The 15,923-nt window shown below is 42.5% G+C and overlaps 1 protein-coding gene across 1 annotated transcript in view; it reads right to left on the reverse strand.

Annotated features, from left to right (window-relative positions):
• LOC128711277 (serine-rich adhesin for platelets-like) overlaps nt 1–15,391 on the reverse strand; it is a 30,035-nt gene extending 14,644 nt beyond the window's left edge. The window contains exons 1-5 of the mRNA XM_053806144.1: nt 12,518–15,391; nt 5,567–5,715; nt 4,218–4,384; nt 3,119–3,237; nt 2,162–2,315 (exon numbers count right to left, since the gene is read on the reverse strand). Of these exons, the coding sequence (XP_053662119.1) occupies nt 2,162–2,315; nt 3,119–3,237; nt 4,218–4,384; nt 5,567–5,715; nt 12,518–15,391 (3,463 nt within the window). The remainder of the gene's footprint in view (nt 1–2,161; nt 2,316–3,118; nt 3,238–4,217; nt 4,385–5,566; nt 5,716–12,517) is intronic.
• Between the last annotated feature and the right edge of the window lie 532 nt (nt 15,392–15,923).

Here is a 15,923-nt window from a genome sequence, read left to right on the forward strand (position 1 = left end):
AGAAACACAAACAAAACAAGTACAACAAGAAACTCATTGGCAGCAGAAACAGCAATGGGGTTTAGCGGCACCATAGTCTAGGGCCGCGATCAGGATTTGCTAGCAATTGCGAAACCCCCCCGAACACCGGCACATAAAGAGCGGGATTAGGCATTAAACTTGTTTTACTTTTATTTATGCACACATTTGCTATTGTTGTTTGTTTGTTTGTTTCCTGCGCTGTTGCATTGTTCATCGGGGCACCATGCGTCCCGGAGCACCTAAAGGTGGAGCGCTTACGAAATCGCTTTCGAAAAATAGTGTTTGGCTTTTGATGTACGAACCGGTGCCGCGATAATGCTACACGCTAACCCGATGCAAATTGAGATTGTTATTGTGCGGTGATTGTGGCAATAAATGTTTCGCGCAAGTGTGGTCATGCATCGGTCAGGATCGTTTGGCCGAAAAAGCCACGGGAGCACAGTTCGATTTGGGGGTATTTTATTTGAACAATGGGGGCTACCATTTTAGTGGCCAACAGTCATACCAGCTATCACGGCTAGGGTGTACGTGACTTGATGGGTTGAATATGGGCGCGATTGCTCGGTTGCACACGATGAGCATATTTTGCATGCAACAATAGTTGCGGAAAGTGTTTATTATTGCTCATCAGTATTATTTGTCTTGCTTTCAACGCAAAAAGCGTGTAAAATATAGGACTATGATTTATGTTTTCTTAAGGTAATAAATGTTTCTATTTTTATTGAAATGATCCGTTATACACACGTTATGTGACAAATGAACAAATGACAACAAATGACAAATGAACAAGATATTATAATAACCTTTTTAGAGAGATATACTCTAAGCAGCTTAATCAAAACTTATTTTTTGCAGCGCCTACGAAAGCGCCTATTCCTAAGGAGCGCTGTGAAAAATGGCGAGTTTACGTACTGGCGTTTAGTAACAAAAGCTATTGGAAGCCAAAAAATATAATAGGAAAGAAAATATTTAAATGCTTTTAGAAGCGTAAAAGCAATGTTTTTCAATTTACGGCCAAATGGCGCTCGTTTAAAGTTGATAAGGCGTTATTTTGTAGGACGTTTGTCAATATTTTTGCCAAAAATCAATGAGAAATCGTTTTAGTTCTAACATAGCTAAGGTAACTCAACAATTGAGGAATACTAGAAAGTAATGGAAGAAACAGCTATTTTTGAACACCTGCTATATACAAAGGAAAGCTCAGATCCGGTGATACGCTGAAAAACGTAACTCCGACCCTTTTCATAACAATTTCGTCCTTCTCATACCCTTGTATGAGGTGTGACCTATCGTCCTCAGTAAACATCAAGCCACAGTTTGGTGTAATGATTATCTTTCGACAACAAACTGGTTATATTTAGTATATTTAGTATCTCTCCCTCTCTTCATGGCGTAACGACCTTCTAGGTCATGCTTGCCATTTCTGGCTTACTAGACTTAATGTTACCACATAATCTTGCTACGGGGGATTCGTCCGGATGGGATTTTGGACCGGTCCTGTCGTGTGAAGACCGGCGCCGCTACCAATACACCACCGACCGCCCCGTATTTAGTATATCGTGCCCATCGTATTGAATACAGAAAGGTATATATTTGTATCATTTGGAATTGCCCGTTACGAGAAAAAATCGCTCAAAGAGATTCTCGTTATGAGTGGCTTGACTGTATCTGCATTGTACATTTACCATTTGTAGCTATCACTTTCCTATCGACAAAATTATGTTTTGTCCTGTATAATGTATAATAATTGTATAATTTGGGGACATAAGGAAAAACAGAAAGATGGTCATGTTAGATAATATGCTGAATATATTTACGCAATGTTTATACACGCGATTATAGTAATATTACTGAAAAGCATTCCCGGTGCAAGAACAACATCTCACATTTCAATCATTTAGAAGCTACAATTGTTATGAACTCTTCTATTAAAATCTTCTATTATTCATCAAGCGAATATACCATGAATCTTAAAAGTATGGTATTTCTCAGAGTAGATGTAGGCGATTTTAGAAATGTGCATCTATTTGTTACTAACTCAGCATCTTCTATTGGTTGGATTGTGGCTTGATCGTTGCCCAAAAGCTAGCTAGAAAAACATAAAGCACAATTGTCGCATGGCTAAATATGCACCACTTACCGTACGGGCAGAGACACTGATAAGCGTTGCCTTCGTGTCCTTGTGACAAATCGACGCATATTCCGTTGTTCGTGCAGGGTGATGGGCTGCAGGCATCAATCTCCTCACAATGTGTACCGGCGAATCCACTGCAGCATTGACATTCGTATCCCTCCTTCAGGCGCAATAGCAGCAAACAATCGGGGCGGATGGAAAAAGAAGGCACACACACAGAAAAGTCAAAGTGTGAGAAATCAATAGAAAATGCAACAATGGGACGTATTTCCCATTTTCCCGCGCCTCCCGCTCCCAACACTCGAATGGGAAGTATCTGCAAAAACGATGATGCTGTACGGCTGAAACCGTGCAACGTGCTGACGCCCCCGATCTGCATTATTATCCTCCGTCACAGCGTTTCCATCAACGGCCACAGCGGCACCAGCATCAGCAATGGCATTATCATCATCATTACCATGACAAATGCGGTAACATCTCGCTGGCATAGACTTGGGGATGCGCCCAGCACTCGAAGGACGATTTGGTGGACGCGCACAGTGGCTCAGCGACAGCGTCGGGCATAAAATGTGCTTAATGCCTTACCATCCTCCGCATCGGGTACGACAATTCTCCATTAATGAGGTCACTATTTCATTTCGGCCCATCCGGAACGACGTACACAGCAGTGGTGTGCATTCGGGCGTCATCGGTTTCCGGTCATGGTCAACGGGCATAATAAACGCTGATGAGCTGCTGGATTGATTCGAGCTCGCGCTAATGCCACATTTGTGTGTGTAAGGTATTTTTTTTATTTTTGCTGGTCGAGTGAGTTTGCCATCGGATGGTGGTCAGCATGTGAATCAGTTGAGCCTGTTATTTTTAGCTTCCTATTTCGCGATATAATCATTGAAAACTCAGGAGAAAGCCAACTCTGTCATCGCTCATTCGAGAATGACAAGTGGCATCAGCGCGTTAACTTACCATGGAATTGTTCGAGTAGCATACACCCTTTCCGGAGCAGTCAGCATTTTCGCCACAATTGTCAGACTTAACGGTCACCTTCAGACGGACGCACTGTTGGCCCCACTGCTCGGAAACAACTGTAAAAGGAAGAAAGGGAAAAGCCATTGTAATGGTTACCGATTGGCGTAGTTTGACAATGCGTTGAACCGAAACCAAATCGACACAGTTGAATCACACCCTAACCGAACACAGTGGTTGTGAGCTCGCCTGAAACGTTAATGCCTACTCATACTGACTTGCTGAGTTTATCGGTTGGAAATACTGTCTGGAAAGTTTTAGCTGACACAAATGAAATGATTAGCATGAAATAAATGAAACCAATCTTGGGATCGAAATATTCAATTAAAACACCTAAATTTATTTTCCAACTAAACATAAAGCTAGCAAGTTTTTAAGTTTTTTTCTTTTGTTTTGATTTTGACCTAAATGATCCGTTAAACTAGGTTGTAAAGTATCGGTCAGCAAGGGACGAAAAGTTTTATCTGTTACCAAGGGTCTTACGACATTGACCAGTATTTCCTTCACACTACCTAATGATGATACTATTATCAAATTAACGATATTCATTCGTGTCACGTAAGCTACCTTTGCCGTTGCCGAAGCGCAAAATGTGTTCGAACAAGATAAAAACACCATTGCTGAGCCCATGCTGCGGGCTAATCGGTTTTCCCAGTAAACGAACAACGATGTTTCACTGCTTATTTTCTGCTTCCGAAGCAAAATGGCTGTATCGGAGCATCTCCAAGTACCGGATACCGAAGAAGTACGCTGGCAAGTTTTCGCTTCGGAAACGATCCCGGTAACCTTTCGAGACCTTTCCGCTGCTAACGGGAAACCCAAGAAAAACCGCCATCATTCTGGGCTCAGACGGATATGGAGCAGAAGTGAGTGAGCACAAAAAAGGGAACATAACGACTCCAAATCGTTGAAAGTGAGTCCGCGATTGGCCTGCGGTATAGTGCGCCCGCAAAGGGTCCTACTAATGAGACGCATAGCCCCAAAATCGGTACCAGTTCGCTGGCAGGCACAAAAGAAACATGAGATAGATCTTACTTACCAATTAGTAGATTAATTCCCTCCGTCAGATCCTTGTCGTAAAGGGTGACCAGCTTCTTTCCGTCGGCCACTAGTGGTGTGATGTCGAGCAGGACGCCTTCGGTAATGTCGCAGTTCTCGTGCCCGAGCCGGGTAACTTGATAAACGGCAGTGGTCGTGTGATGGGCGCTGATTTTAATTAAAAAGGTGGACAGAAATAGTGGCGTGAGAAAACAGCGATTCGACCAGACGAGACGCGGCACGGAAACGGTCAAGGCCGGGAAGAGGGAAAAGAAAAATGATGATTTATTTCGTGTGCAACGCGCCGGAAAATGGTAAGATGCTACCGCCTTGTACCGAGTCCGGACGAACGGGCCGGATACATTACGGGCTTCCGGTGAGGGATGTGAAAATGAGCGTAACCACTTGCAATAAATGACGCTTAAAGCTGAAGGAGGAGAAGGTAGAGCAAGAGGTGGAGTTTGGTTTAAAACTGGTGGTAGCTATCGGATTACCGCGTGTGCACAATACCCGGTACGATCAAAACGAGCAATAGAACCCCTGCAGCTCGGTTATACTGAGTATTTTCTCACCGTTGCGCACGGTGTACTACTGGGTCAAATTTATCACGTACGGCCACAGTTGCAAAATGTGTGACTATATATGCACTCTTTTTTCGTAACTAATCTCGTCAGCCTCCATTTGATATGCGCCCGAAAAAGTACGTGGTAATGCGTTAGGAGTATTTGCCTGGAATTGCGATTGCTGAGCATAATTTTGATGTGGTGCGTAGTTTTTGTGATGTTTCCAACTAATTAACTCTAGAGGTGTAATGAAATCTGGTCGTGTTTACCACTGAAACCAGGTAGTGAAACGCAAGCACCTAAAGACGAGCCACATTTGGATCGTTGTATAAATAGCTTCAATTTCGGGCTGCTTTAGCTAGAGTTATTAATGTAATTAACGTAAATCCAGGATCCAGAAGCGTAAGGCGAGTGGCCGATGGCATCTAATGCCGTACGCCCGAACGGATGACCCTGTAAGACCATAATATTTGGCAATAAGTCAACCGTCAAGGCGTGCTTTGGTTGAGTTATTGCCTACTTACGATAGCTATTTCCTCCCCTAAACAGGAACAGAACTTCCATATAGCCCTTGGAATGGAAGGAAGAGCCGAACGCAACACACCAACGAGAAAAATGAACGAATTCACGGATTCGGTTTTGATAATTTTAAACAATATTTCCCAACGTGGATGATGTTTTACGTTTATGACTACCAGCCAGAAATACATTTACAACAAATGCGCTTCAGCGCTGGATGGAAAGAAGGATGGTGCTGAGGAAAGTGGATGATTGCTGGATAACTCACCCTTCCGTGGACTTGTTGTAATTCGACGGTATCAAATGATGATCGTCTATTTCAACGATAAGCACATCCCCCGACTGAATATCGGCCGTCCCCTCCCAGGAAATGGTGGTCGGAGTGCAGCTAGAGCCCGCGGAACAATCTTCAGGTGTCTGGAAATAGACAAGCGTACAAAGTGGTTGAGTTAATAAAAATATGTAGAATGTGACTCAAAAGAGAGTTTCGGTGTTTGCCTATATTAGATGTAGTCGTTGTTACCCTTATCAGCGTTATAATAGAATAATGACATAAAAAATGATTTGTTTAATTTCATTCATGTAGATGTGTTTCAGGGAAGATCCATTTCAGCTTTGTTACGCATATTAAACGACGCCAACGCACAAGAAATCTGATAACTGGCATACAAGAATACACACAACAAAGTTACCAGTCTCAGTTATCTGCAAAAGCAAAACTTTCTGTCTGAGCACAAATAACCCACATTCCTTCGCCTGCTGCCATTTCCCGAACGCGGGTATTCATTCGGTTTGACAGAATATCCCGAACCGATGGAATGTTGCAGAAGAATGTTGACGGATTTGTTCCACGGAGAAGAATCAAACGATAGGTTGCAGGAATGGCTTTGCTGTCAGTTTTCTTTTTCATCTATTTATCAATGGTACATACAGCACAGCGGTCTCACAAATGCTTATGCCTTGGATTTACTTCCAAGAAGGAAGGCACCGTTTCAAGCTATAAAGCCATCATCCACAGGGAGTGCGTAAGCTGGACATTTACCACCCTGAACGTTCGTTTGGAGATAAAGTTTACCACTGCGCGTGCCAAAACTGACATACCCTTCCGCATCATGAGCATCGCAAACGTCAGAAACATTGCGCTCACGTACGCGTTACAGGCAGTTCTTACCAAATCTATCAAGTTTGTGACAGCTTAATGGATATCGTAGTCCATTTCGGCGACCAGCGAGTGATCGTGCGAACAATACATATCTTGTGGGTTCCATGCGTGGGCCGGATGGTTTCTGTTTTCCCTTTTCAGAGCATCAGCGCAACTCGGCTCATAAGTACTTAAAAAATTAACCGTAAGTAATGTGCAAAAAAAATTTCTGCCAGATAGCACAATCCTCTAAGGTATGTAAGCTAACTGTGGCAGAGCTTTAATCGCACTTATTAGCGTATCATGTATGACATGCATGATAAATACCGATTGTGCAACTGCAACACAGGGGACCGTCACGGACGCGTAGCTCATGCATATGCCATATCATTAAAACCGTGTCGATTGGCGACCGGCGGTCGTAATTCTTCCGCGTGCAGGACACATTTGCTCAGCAATATGGGTGGATGAATTGTGGGATTTGGAAGCGATAAATTAACAGCGCAGATTTGCATACAAATTGAAATATTATCACTAGCACAAAATAGGGTTTGACCGTGCGGCCGATGGTGGCAAACTCAGCGAACCATATCGCGCAACATACAGGGACGATAAACGGGCTCGCGCGTCGTGTGGTGGGTGAAGCATAGAGATGAGGAACGGATGGAGGTGGGAGAGAGTTTCATTATGCTGTGACTCCTTCAAACGAGAACCATACGGCAAACCTCGCCGATGTATTCCTGGACGGAAGTGTTGTGCAAAGATATGTAGTGCAGGCGCCCATAAATTTGTTACCCTCCGAACATCGATGGCTGTCATTAAGTCAATGATGATGAATGGACTATCATTTAGCATTAGCCATGCTAGTGCAATGAGCCGCCGAGCATTGACACGCGGACAAGAAAGTGCAAGACAACGGTGGTCGTTTGAAAATCTGCCAGAAATGTCAATCAAAGTCATACGTGAGGCATTGATACTTCACAAATAGCAATCATATCGAATAGAAGCTTTAATTACCATCATCAAGCACTTTCCGGGCAGGGCAAAACGATTCCAAGTTTACATTTATTCATGCTGCACTATGAGAAGCAATGCAATTAAAAGCAGCAGAAGAAATTTACTCATTCTTTACATTTTACGCTAGCTTCGTTTCGGGATTTTTTCCGAAGCTGCTTGAAAAGATCAAACATTGTTTGGCCAAACATTTAGCATAAAAATAAATTCACCGCCGGAACTGAACTGGACGAATGAATTAGTCAACAAACGTGAAAAAGAATCGGAGGAATAAAAGAAAACGCAAGGCATGAAAAATAAAACAAAAAGGGTACAACCAAGCAGGTTGAAACAAACTTACGTTCACTTTAATTTATTCCTACCGTACTGAAACTAGCTATCAGAAAATAGAATTGAAAAACTTTACACTCGTTCCCTGGTGCGGTGCGAAACTGATGCTCCATCTCGGAACGGTAACAGAACAAAAAAAAGGATGTTTTATCTTCTGCTTCTGTTCCGCTCGCATTCAAACGCATCACAAAATGGTGACTTGAGTTGGGGTAAAAAAATGAGAGTTTCCAACGAAAATCGTTCGATAAATATGCTGTGCGGCATTGCAGCTGCAGCAATGCACAAATTGCCAGAATCCTTTGAATGTTTTGGAACGATGACGTAGCAACAATTCTGCCGGAACCGTTAGTTGCACTTGTTAGCGCTCCATTCGGCGTAGAAATAAGCTTTTGCTTGTTCGCTTTCAATTTTTTGGGTAACGCTTGCTATGTTTCGAACCCTGAATAAAGTTGAATACATTATAAAAAAGTATATCTATACCAATGAACACCAGCAAAATTGAAGTTATTTGTTTTGTTAATTTATTTACTTCTTTTACGATGGTCATCAAACGACAGCAGAGCAACGCGAATCAACAAATCATGCATCAGAGCCGGAGTTTTCATTAGTTTAAAAAATTCGCATAAGTCAGGATATGAATTTGTACACCTTTTTTTATGATCCAATATTCCAACATATTAAGGTACCATTACTTATCGTTACAAAAGGCTCATTCAGGCAGCGGCTGTTGTTCGGTCATTTCTCTAATGAAATATGGATAAAGTCATCCCATAGTCCCCTCGCAGCGGGCTACTAATAAAACGGGTTAGCAAACAAAGGTAAAAAAACTGTAGCAACATAAACACCAACTTTCCGACCGATGGGTACTTTCGTATTAATTAATTTATTAGGTGGAAATTTCGACGGTTTCTGCATTTTCTCCACGGGCTCGTTTGATGGAAAAGAACGAACGCGGGGAAAAAAATGGCCGTACATTTTAGCGGTTTCCTGATCGCGGTTTCTTGGTGTGCCTTAATTAAACCTTAGTTTGTTCGCACTTTACCATGGCTTAGCACGTAAGGCAACATGTTCAAGAAACAAGCAGCGGTGAAATTCATATCATCCCCATTACAATTATTGGGTTGTGGACGGAGAGGCACAAATATGTCTGCTAAAGTAAGAAAAATATGAAGTGCTACACAACAGCAAAGGAAACCACTTGGCCTTTTAAGCCTGTAATGATTCAAACACCAGTTTATTCGTCAATATTTTCGCTTTAGAGCGTGTTGCATTAAAAGCAATGATGTGGTGATTTTTAAAGGCATGTTATACGGGTCATGAGCGTCATGGTTGCTTGAGCGTGTCTTGTTTGTTCTTTTGTATGTTCGTTACAGAAGACGAATGGAAATGAATTGCCTTTTATTGTTCTATCAATTACAAACACAAAAAACAGACGTAGCTCAAATATTTGATGAATATTTGAAGGTTTTCGGGTTATCGCAGTACTTTTTTAAATACTTTCAACCATGGATGGAACTTGGAGATGCGGTCCTTGAAAAAAATCTCAAGCTATATAGTACCGGCAATATGTATGTTGGATCTTTAAGATTTAAATTTCAAAAGAACAACATCTTTAAAGTTTCATCGATCTTTACGGAACATGATTCAGTTGTACATTGTTGGAGGAATGGCTCAAAACTCATCAAAACACATCGCATGTATATTCGTATAAAGGAGCTAGAATCACATTGGCCCATTTAAAGCATTCTACTGCAACCAGGTGTTTAAATTAGCTCTTGATAATATACGCCCACCTGCAGAAAAACTTTGAATCCTTTGGGTAGTCTGGGATGCGTGGGAAACCATGTGATGAATTCGAAGAGAAATACCATCGTATGGAAACCTATCAAAAATAATTTTAACGTTCTCTTGAAGAGATCAATAATTGAACACAGGAATCAAAATAGAATTTAATGTGAAGCCATAGTATTTCCCATTCATCAGATCATATCAAATACATGAGAAGAATAAAAATCATTATCACAGTATGTTCGTGCAGAACCTTTTTGTTTTGTATGTTGGATTGTATAACCTAAATAGTTCATAACGTATAACAAAAATGAAAGCAAAACAAGCGAAATGAAAATCAATTAACAGTTTTGTTACAACATATTTTCCCCCTGTTCAATTTTACGAGTAGGCATAAATTCATTAACACAAAATATAATATTTTGTGTATAATACATTTGTCAATATTTCAAAACGACAGTTGTTCAAACATGTTGAAAACATACTTTGAACGATGTATTTTCAATATCTGATATGTGGTTTTGAGCTTGTGTTAGTAAGCTATTAACCAGCCGTACTTACAAATTAAGTATTCAAGTGATGTAATTTGAGCTCTACAACACAACAATAACACCATAACTTCTGCAAAGAAACTTTTTCTCCCGTACTGTGCATGACATATTTCGTTTTGCTTGTATGGGTTGAATATTTTATCTCATCCGGTAAAGGTACCGCAGATGTAACATGGTGTTTTTCATGAGTATCCTCTTTCTAACCGCAGTGACCTTGTACGAGCCCATCCCGCGCACTGAGATTAACTGCATGATTGCAGCAGGGGCAAAAAAAGAGGTAATTACGAAACATTACCCCGGCGGGCAAATGCACAACCGGCAAAGCTTCTACCGTATTTCGCATTCCTTTTCGCACTTTGCAACACCTGGAGCGTGAAAGAACGCATTTAAACGCGGTAAACCCTTTTGACATTAGCTTCTATTTTTCATCCACGGTCGGTAGCAATTTCTTTCCTTCCTTTCTGGGGACATGCCGGGAAGGAAAAAGGTTATTTCTCATCGGTTGAGTTAACAACAACAGGAAGGCAACACTGTGTCGTACGTTACATTTCTAGTAGGCTTTCATGCCATCCGTCTACGAAGTCCGATTCGCATTATGAAACAATTGAGATAAGCTGCTTTGTAACAATACCAGCAAGTTATTTAAATATAGTAGAAAGTTAATCTTGAAAAGGAAAAAATTATCCACATGCAGTCGTGAAAAAATATTTGTTTTTTAATAAAATTTTTCCTATGTAAATAATGTTTCAATAATTTAAGTGAACAAATGTAGATTGAGGCTTCACAAACATTACCACACCATAATTCATACCCACTGTCACCACACCAATTCGTTGTGAATGAGACTTTAAAAATGCTTTCATGGTGCGATTGTTTTTACCTTGCCGCCCATAGTGCCGCCGGAACATGTCGCTGGCGCTGCTGATGGCATGAAAAGACACATCGTAAATGGCGCATTCAAAATGGTGTATTCCGGCTGTTGTTGACAAGTGAACGGAAGATAAAGCCAATGGTGGATCGTACGTTTTATTATCCGCGTGCTGAGCGCTACATTATGCGGTAGGGATAAGATTTTCCATCCGAGTTCCTTTCAGGTCGTTTCATCGGCAGTTGTCGACAGTTGCTTCGCGTCACTTGTGTGCATTGTTTTCAGATTTAACATGTCATGGCTTTCAAGGTATCGTGTTTATCAAAACGAAAAATCGTAAGCAATGCAGAGTATGTACTAATAAAAAGTACGTTTTCGAATATTCACCATCGCACCATTCACTATAAATCAAAGCAATTTAAAATGTTGTTTTCCGTTGCATTTATACACCTTTTACATTTAAAAGATTCTAAGAACTATTCAAAAACCTTTTACTTCAGCATTCTATACCATTTGCATTTCAAACATTAAAGAGGCGAATGTCAGCCAAAAGGTCCAAAACCTCTATAAAACGTATTGAAAAAAAAAAATTAAAACATACTAAGAACTATTCAATAACCCACCCACCCGAATTTGTTAAGCAAACCACAGAATAGTTTGGCACTACCACTACAGCATTAAAAACACCAAATAATCCATTGTATCGTTAGTCACATAAAAACTGCATTGCAAAGATAAAGCGAACGAACGATGGCAAAATGGAACTAAATCAACAAAGAAAAACACAACCACCATAAAGGAAACGATAACAAAATTAATTCAATTAGTTTTCCTTTTTCCGGTGCCATGGCCATGGGGTACATGTTGTGAAAGGGTGTGCTTTTTATTCGACTCCGATTGGATTCCGGTTGGCTTATTGGGTGAATAAAATTCTTCAGACTGTACCGGACTGAACGTTGTTCTGGGAAATTCCCTTTCTCCAGTGGAGCGTGATTTTTCTGTCCATGCCAAACCGCAAATGAATCAACTTGAAGAGTCATGCTTTAATACGTTCCGGTTGTTGGCAAATTTGACTTTCAATTTCTTCTTTATGTTAGAATACGTATTATGTTCTCCTTTTAGGCTCATTGCTGATAAGTGCCTGTATTTCTAAATTGGTTTTGCAATCGTCATGTGGATTGATTTGTTGATGCAACTTATAGCAATTATTATTGATCGATCTATTATTTTTTATACAACATCGTTGCTAATTTATCCCTTTTTCGTGAAAGAGTACCAAGAAATGGAAATATTAATCTGAGCACACGGTATATTGCAATTGGTTTTGTATTAATTACAAAATATAAACCAATACCTAGTGTACCGTGCAGGAGTTCCATTCTATGCTATGTATAGTTAAATTGCCGTTGAAGTAAACGTGGAACTGTCAAGTGAATTATACCCAGCTGGACTTACAATCTGCGTGACAAAACTTTTCAACAGTAATTAAAAGCATCCACTAACTTAAATTACCCATAAGCTACTCACCATGGCCGGCAGCTGCAGCTCGTGCGTTTCGTTACCGCGCCAAACGCTCGAATCGGGCGCGATGCTTTGAATTTCACAATCGAGCGTATTAATTTTCTCGTGCAGACGGGATAGTGCTACAGATGGCTTCGACATCAGGCGCTCATTGGTCGCTACGCTCGTCGATGCTTGAACGAGCTCATCGATTCTGCTGGATGCGGCAGACGTCACACCGACACGGTTGGCATCATTACTGCCTGCATCCGATGTCAAAACTGGAGACGAGGTCGCCGTCGCAGTTGTCGCAGCTGATGCAACCGCTGTCACTGTTGTAGTTGTCGTGCTCGTCGTGGAAGCACGGTTCGGTTTGGCTAGCTTTGCCGTGGCAGCAATGATCGCCGATGCAGCAGAACCGAGCGACTTTATCTTTCGCTGTTGCAAATCCTCCGTTGCAGTGGCGGTACTGGATTTGCTGACCCTCGCTCCAATAGGGACCGTTTCCTCGTTAAGCACGAAGTTGGTCTTTAAGGTATGTTGCTTGATATCACCCTTAGCTCCAGTTACATCTGCCCCGACGGTCGTAGTTGCTTGCGCTCTCGACGACTTCCGGGACGAAGCTGCCAAAATAGCTTGTGCTGGTTTGGACATTGTTTTTGCGGTAATAATATCCTTCTCCGATAGAATAGCCGCGGTTGCTTTGGACTTTGCAACCGTTTGCGTTCTGTTCGGTACCAGCGCCTGATGATGCAGTTCACTGTACAGTTCCTTGCTGTTGTAGAACTTTGTAGTGGAGAATTCGGGCTTATCCTTTTTGCTTCCGTCAGCAGAATCGGACACGCCACCCGGACCATTGTTGTCCGTGTTAAATTTGGTGGCGGCAAAGTCAATCTTCTTCAGCGGAGCATTCTTGGCCAGCTGGGCAAGCTTTGTAGCAGTCGAAGGGTCATTCTTTTTGACACGTCGAGGTATGAACAGGTTGCTGTAACCATTTTTGACGATATCACTGCCACTGACAGGGTCGCCGATCTCTTCGTCGTTAGGCTGTTGTTCGGTACCAGCCACCGTTGACGATGGTACGGATGACGACGGAGGAGGAGATGTTTGGGCAGAATCTTGCTGTGAGGAGGAAAACGTCACCGATGAGATGGCAATTGTGATTACTTCGTCGTCCTTTCGACCATCCATTGCATCGCGATACTCCTCTTCGTCGTCTCCGCCGGCGGTACCTTCGAATGCCCGGAAGCCCTTGAAGTTTTCTTCGATACGACTAATCACCTCGTCATTCTCTTCCAGCTTTTCCGTTATGTTGTCTATGGTCGGTTTGCTGCTGCGCTCATCGCTTGCCGATGTTTCCGACGTGTCATCGATTAGTTCGATCTCTATCTTCGTGGTAGAGATGTCTCCACCATCCTGACCGGTCGCATTGTTTACTGGGCCGATGCTGCTACTGCTGCTGCTGCTGCTACTACTGGCGCTTGTCACCGTGCCAACATTGGAGGGCCGTTCCATTCCGTCGCCCAAAAGTTGCTCCTGGAACTGTCCAGCCTTCTCGTCTCCCTCGGTCGTCGTGAGTACGGGCAACACGTCCGAGGGCTTCATGATGGTGGACTCGAACAATCTCTCTCCATCCTCGTTTCGCAAAATAGATTTCTCCCGCAGCCGTTTTTCCTCATCGGCACTAGACTGCTGCTGCGCCTGCTCCGGTTTAAAGTCCTCCAGCTTGGAAGGGTAAAAGTCGTCGATGTTTATCTTGCTGGGGTAGACAGATTTGTGTAAAGGTAGATGGCGGTTCCCTGGCGAACCCATCGTATCCGTCATTAGCATATTTTCGTTATCGTTCTCGCGCAATCCGTTGTCGAACTCGTCCGTCGTTATTTCGGCTATCTTAATTCGATAAAGACCGTTTTTCAAGTTCCGTTCGACATGTATCTCATTGGAAAATGCATCCTCTGGTGCGTCCTCAGGAAACTCGAATACGCCACCAGCAGCTCCATTGCTCATCACCTGCGTATTGATCGTAACCGTTGATTGACCGTTTGTTGTAGTGGATGTGGCGCTACCTTCCGCACTTTCCGCTCCGTTTACCTTCCTTGAGCTATCAGTAAGGCCAGCGCTGGTAGACAACGTGACCGATGATACAGTAGAGTCTACCAGATCAGCTCCATCCTCATTAGGAGAAACATTTTTGCTAGTAACATTTTCCTGGGTTTGTGTGGCATTGGACAGGTCGGTTTGATCGTCACTAGCACGCTCCGTACCGGTGGCCACCTCTACCGTAAATAATCGAATACCGAAGCTAATCACCGGCGTCTCGCTCTCTGGCTCGAGGTCAGATGTTTTCTTATCGTCACTATCGCTCTCCGGAGTGCCATCAGCCACCGTACTTGTGATACTATCCAGCGGCTTTGGTGCATCCGTGAGAACTTCTGTTGTTGCTATTGTTTCCGGCGACAGGGTTCCTGCGGCGCTAACCGAAACCGAACCCACGCCTGTGGGTGTTTGACCACTAGAGACAATTGTGCTCGACGCCATTAGTGGCGCTTCCGATGGTGTTGGTGACGGAAATGATGCTGACGCCACCTTCGAGGGCGTCGAAGATTGCGCCGGTTCGTCCACAGGCACGTTTACTGATGCCGGTGACGATAACAGAGAAGCTGACGATGATGAAGATGATGATGACACTTCCGTTTGACTGTCTTCGACAGAAGGCTGCGTGAACGGAGACACGGTCTTGACTAGCGACAGTTCTGTCGGCTCTTCGGAAGAGAGGCCGGAAGAAGCGGTAGTCAACAATACTTCAGCATCCTTCCCAGTCGCAGGTTGGTCAGGGGTTGGACCCGCTGTGACACCAAGTGCCAGGAGCGTCAGGCAAAGGGCAATTGCACGTTGATTCATCTTGCAGGGCTTCAGATCCGGTGTGACTACGAAAGTGCTATGTACCGGTCTGTGTTTGAAGCTCCTAAGCGGTAATGTTTGTTGGGGTTGATTTTTACCCTTCAGGTGACACTTCAGCGTACTGGTTGAGGATGCACTGAATCATACGGGGATATGATAACTTTTAAAACCTCAAGTAAGTCTGAAACGATAAATAAAGAAAAGAGTTAATGTGTTGTATTTAAATAATATAATACAATATTTCACACAATTTGATGGATTGCAAAACTGTCTTACTGACTAAATCGTGTCATCCTATGATGTATGAAAAAAATAAAAAATGTCAAAGTTCACTACTCAGTTCAACAAAAACTAACATGCAAAATAACCTACTCAAAGCTGCAGTTTTTCATAAACTTTCTCACAGTAACGTAAAGACTTTTATTAGTGCTCTCAAATTAATAATTTATTTTATTTTGCTAATAAGAAAATATTAATTCTTTTTCTACTGTGCTATGTTACGAGAGTTATTAAACTTTCTAAAAGACGATGT

Source organism: Anopheles marshallii, chromosome 3, assembly GCF_943734725.1.
Source record: "Anopheles marshallii chromosome 3, idAnoMarsDA_429_01, whole genome shotgun sequence".
NCBI lineage: Eukaryota > Metazoa > Arthropoda > Insecta > Diptera > Culicidae > Anopheles > Anopheles marshallii.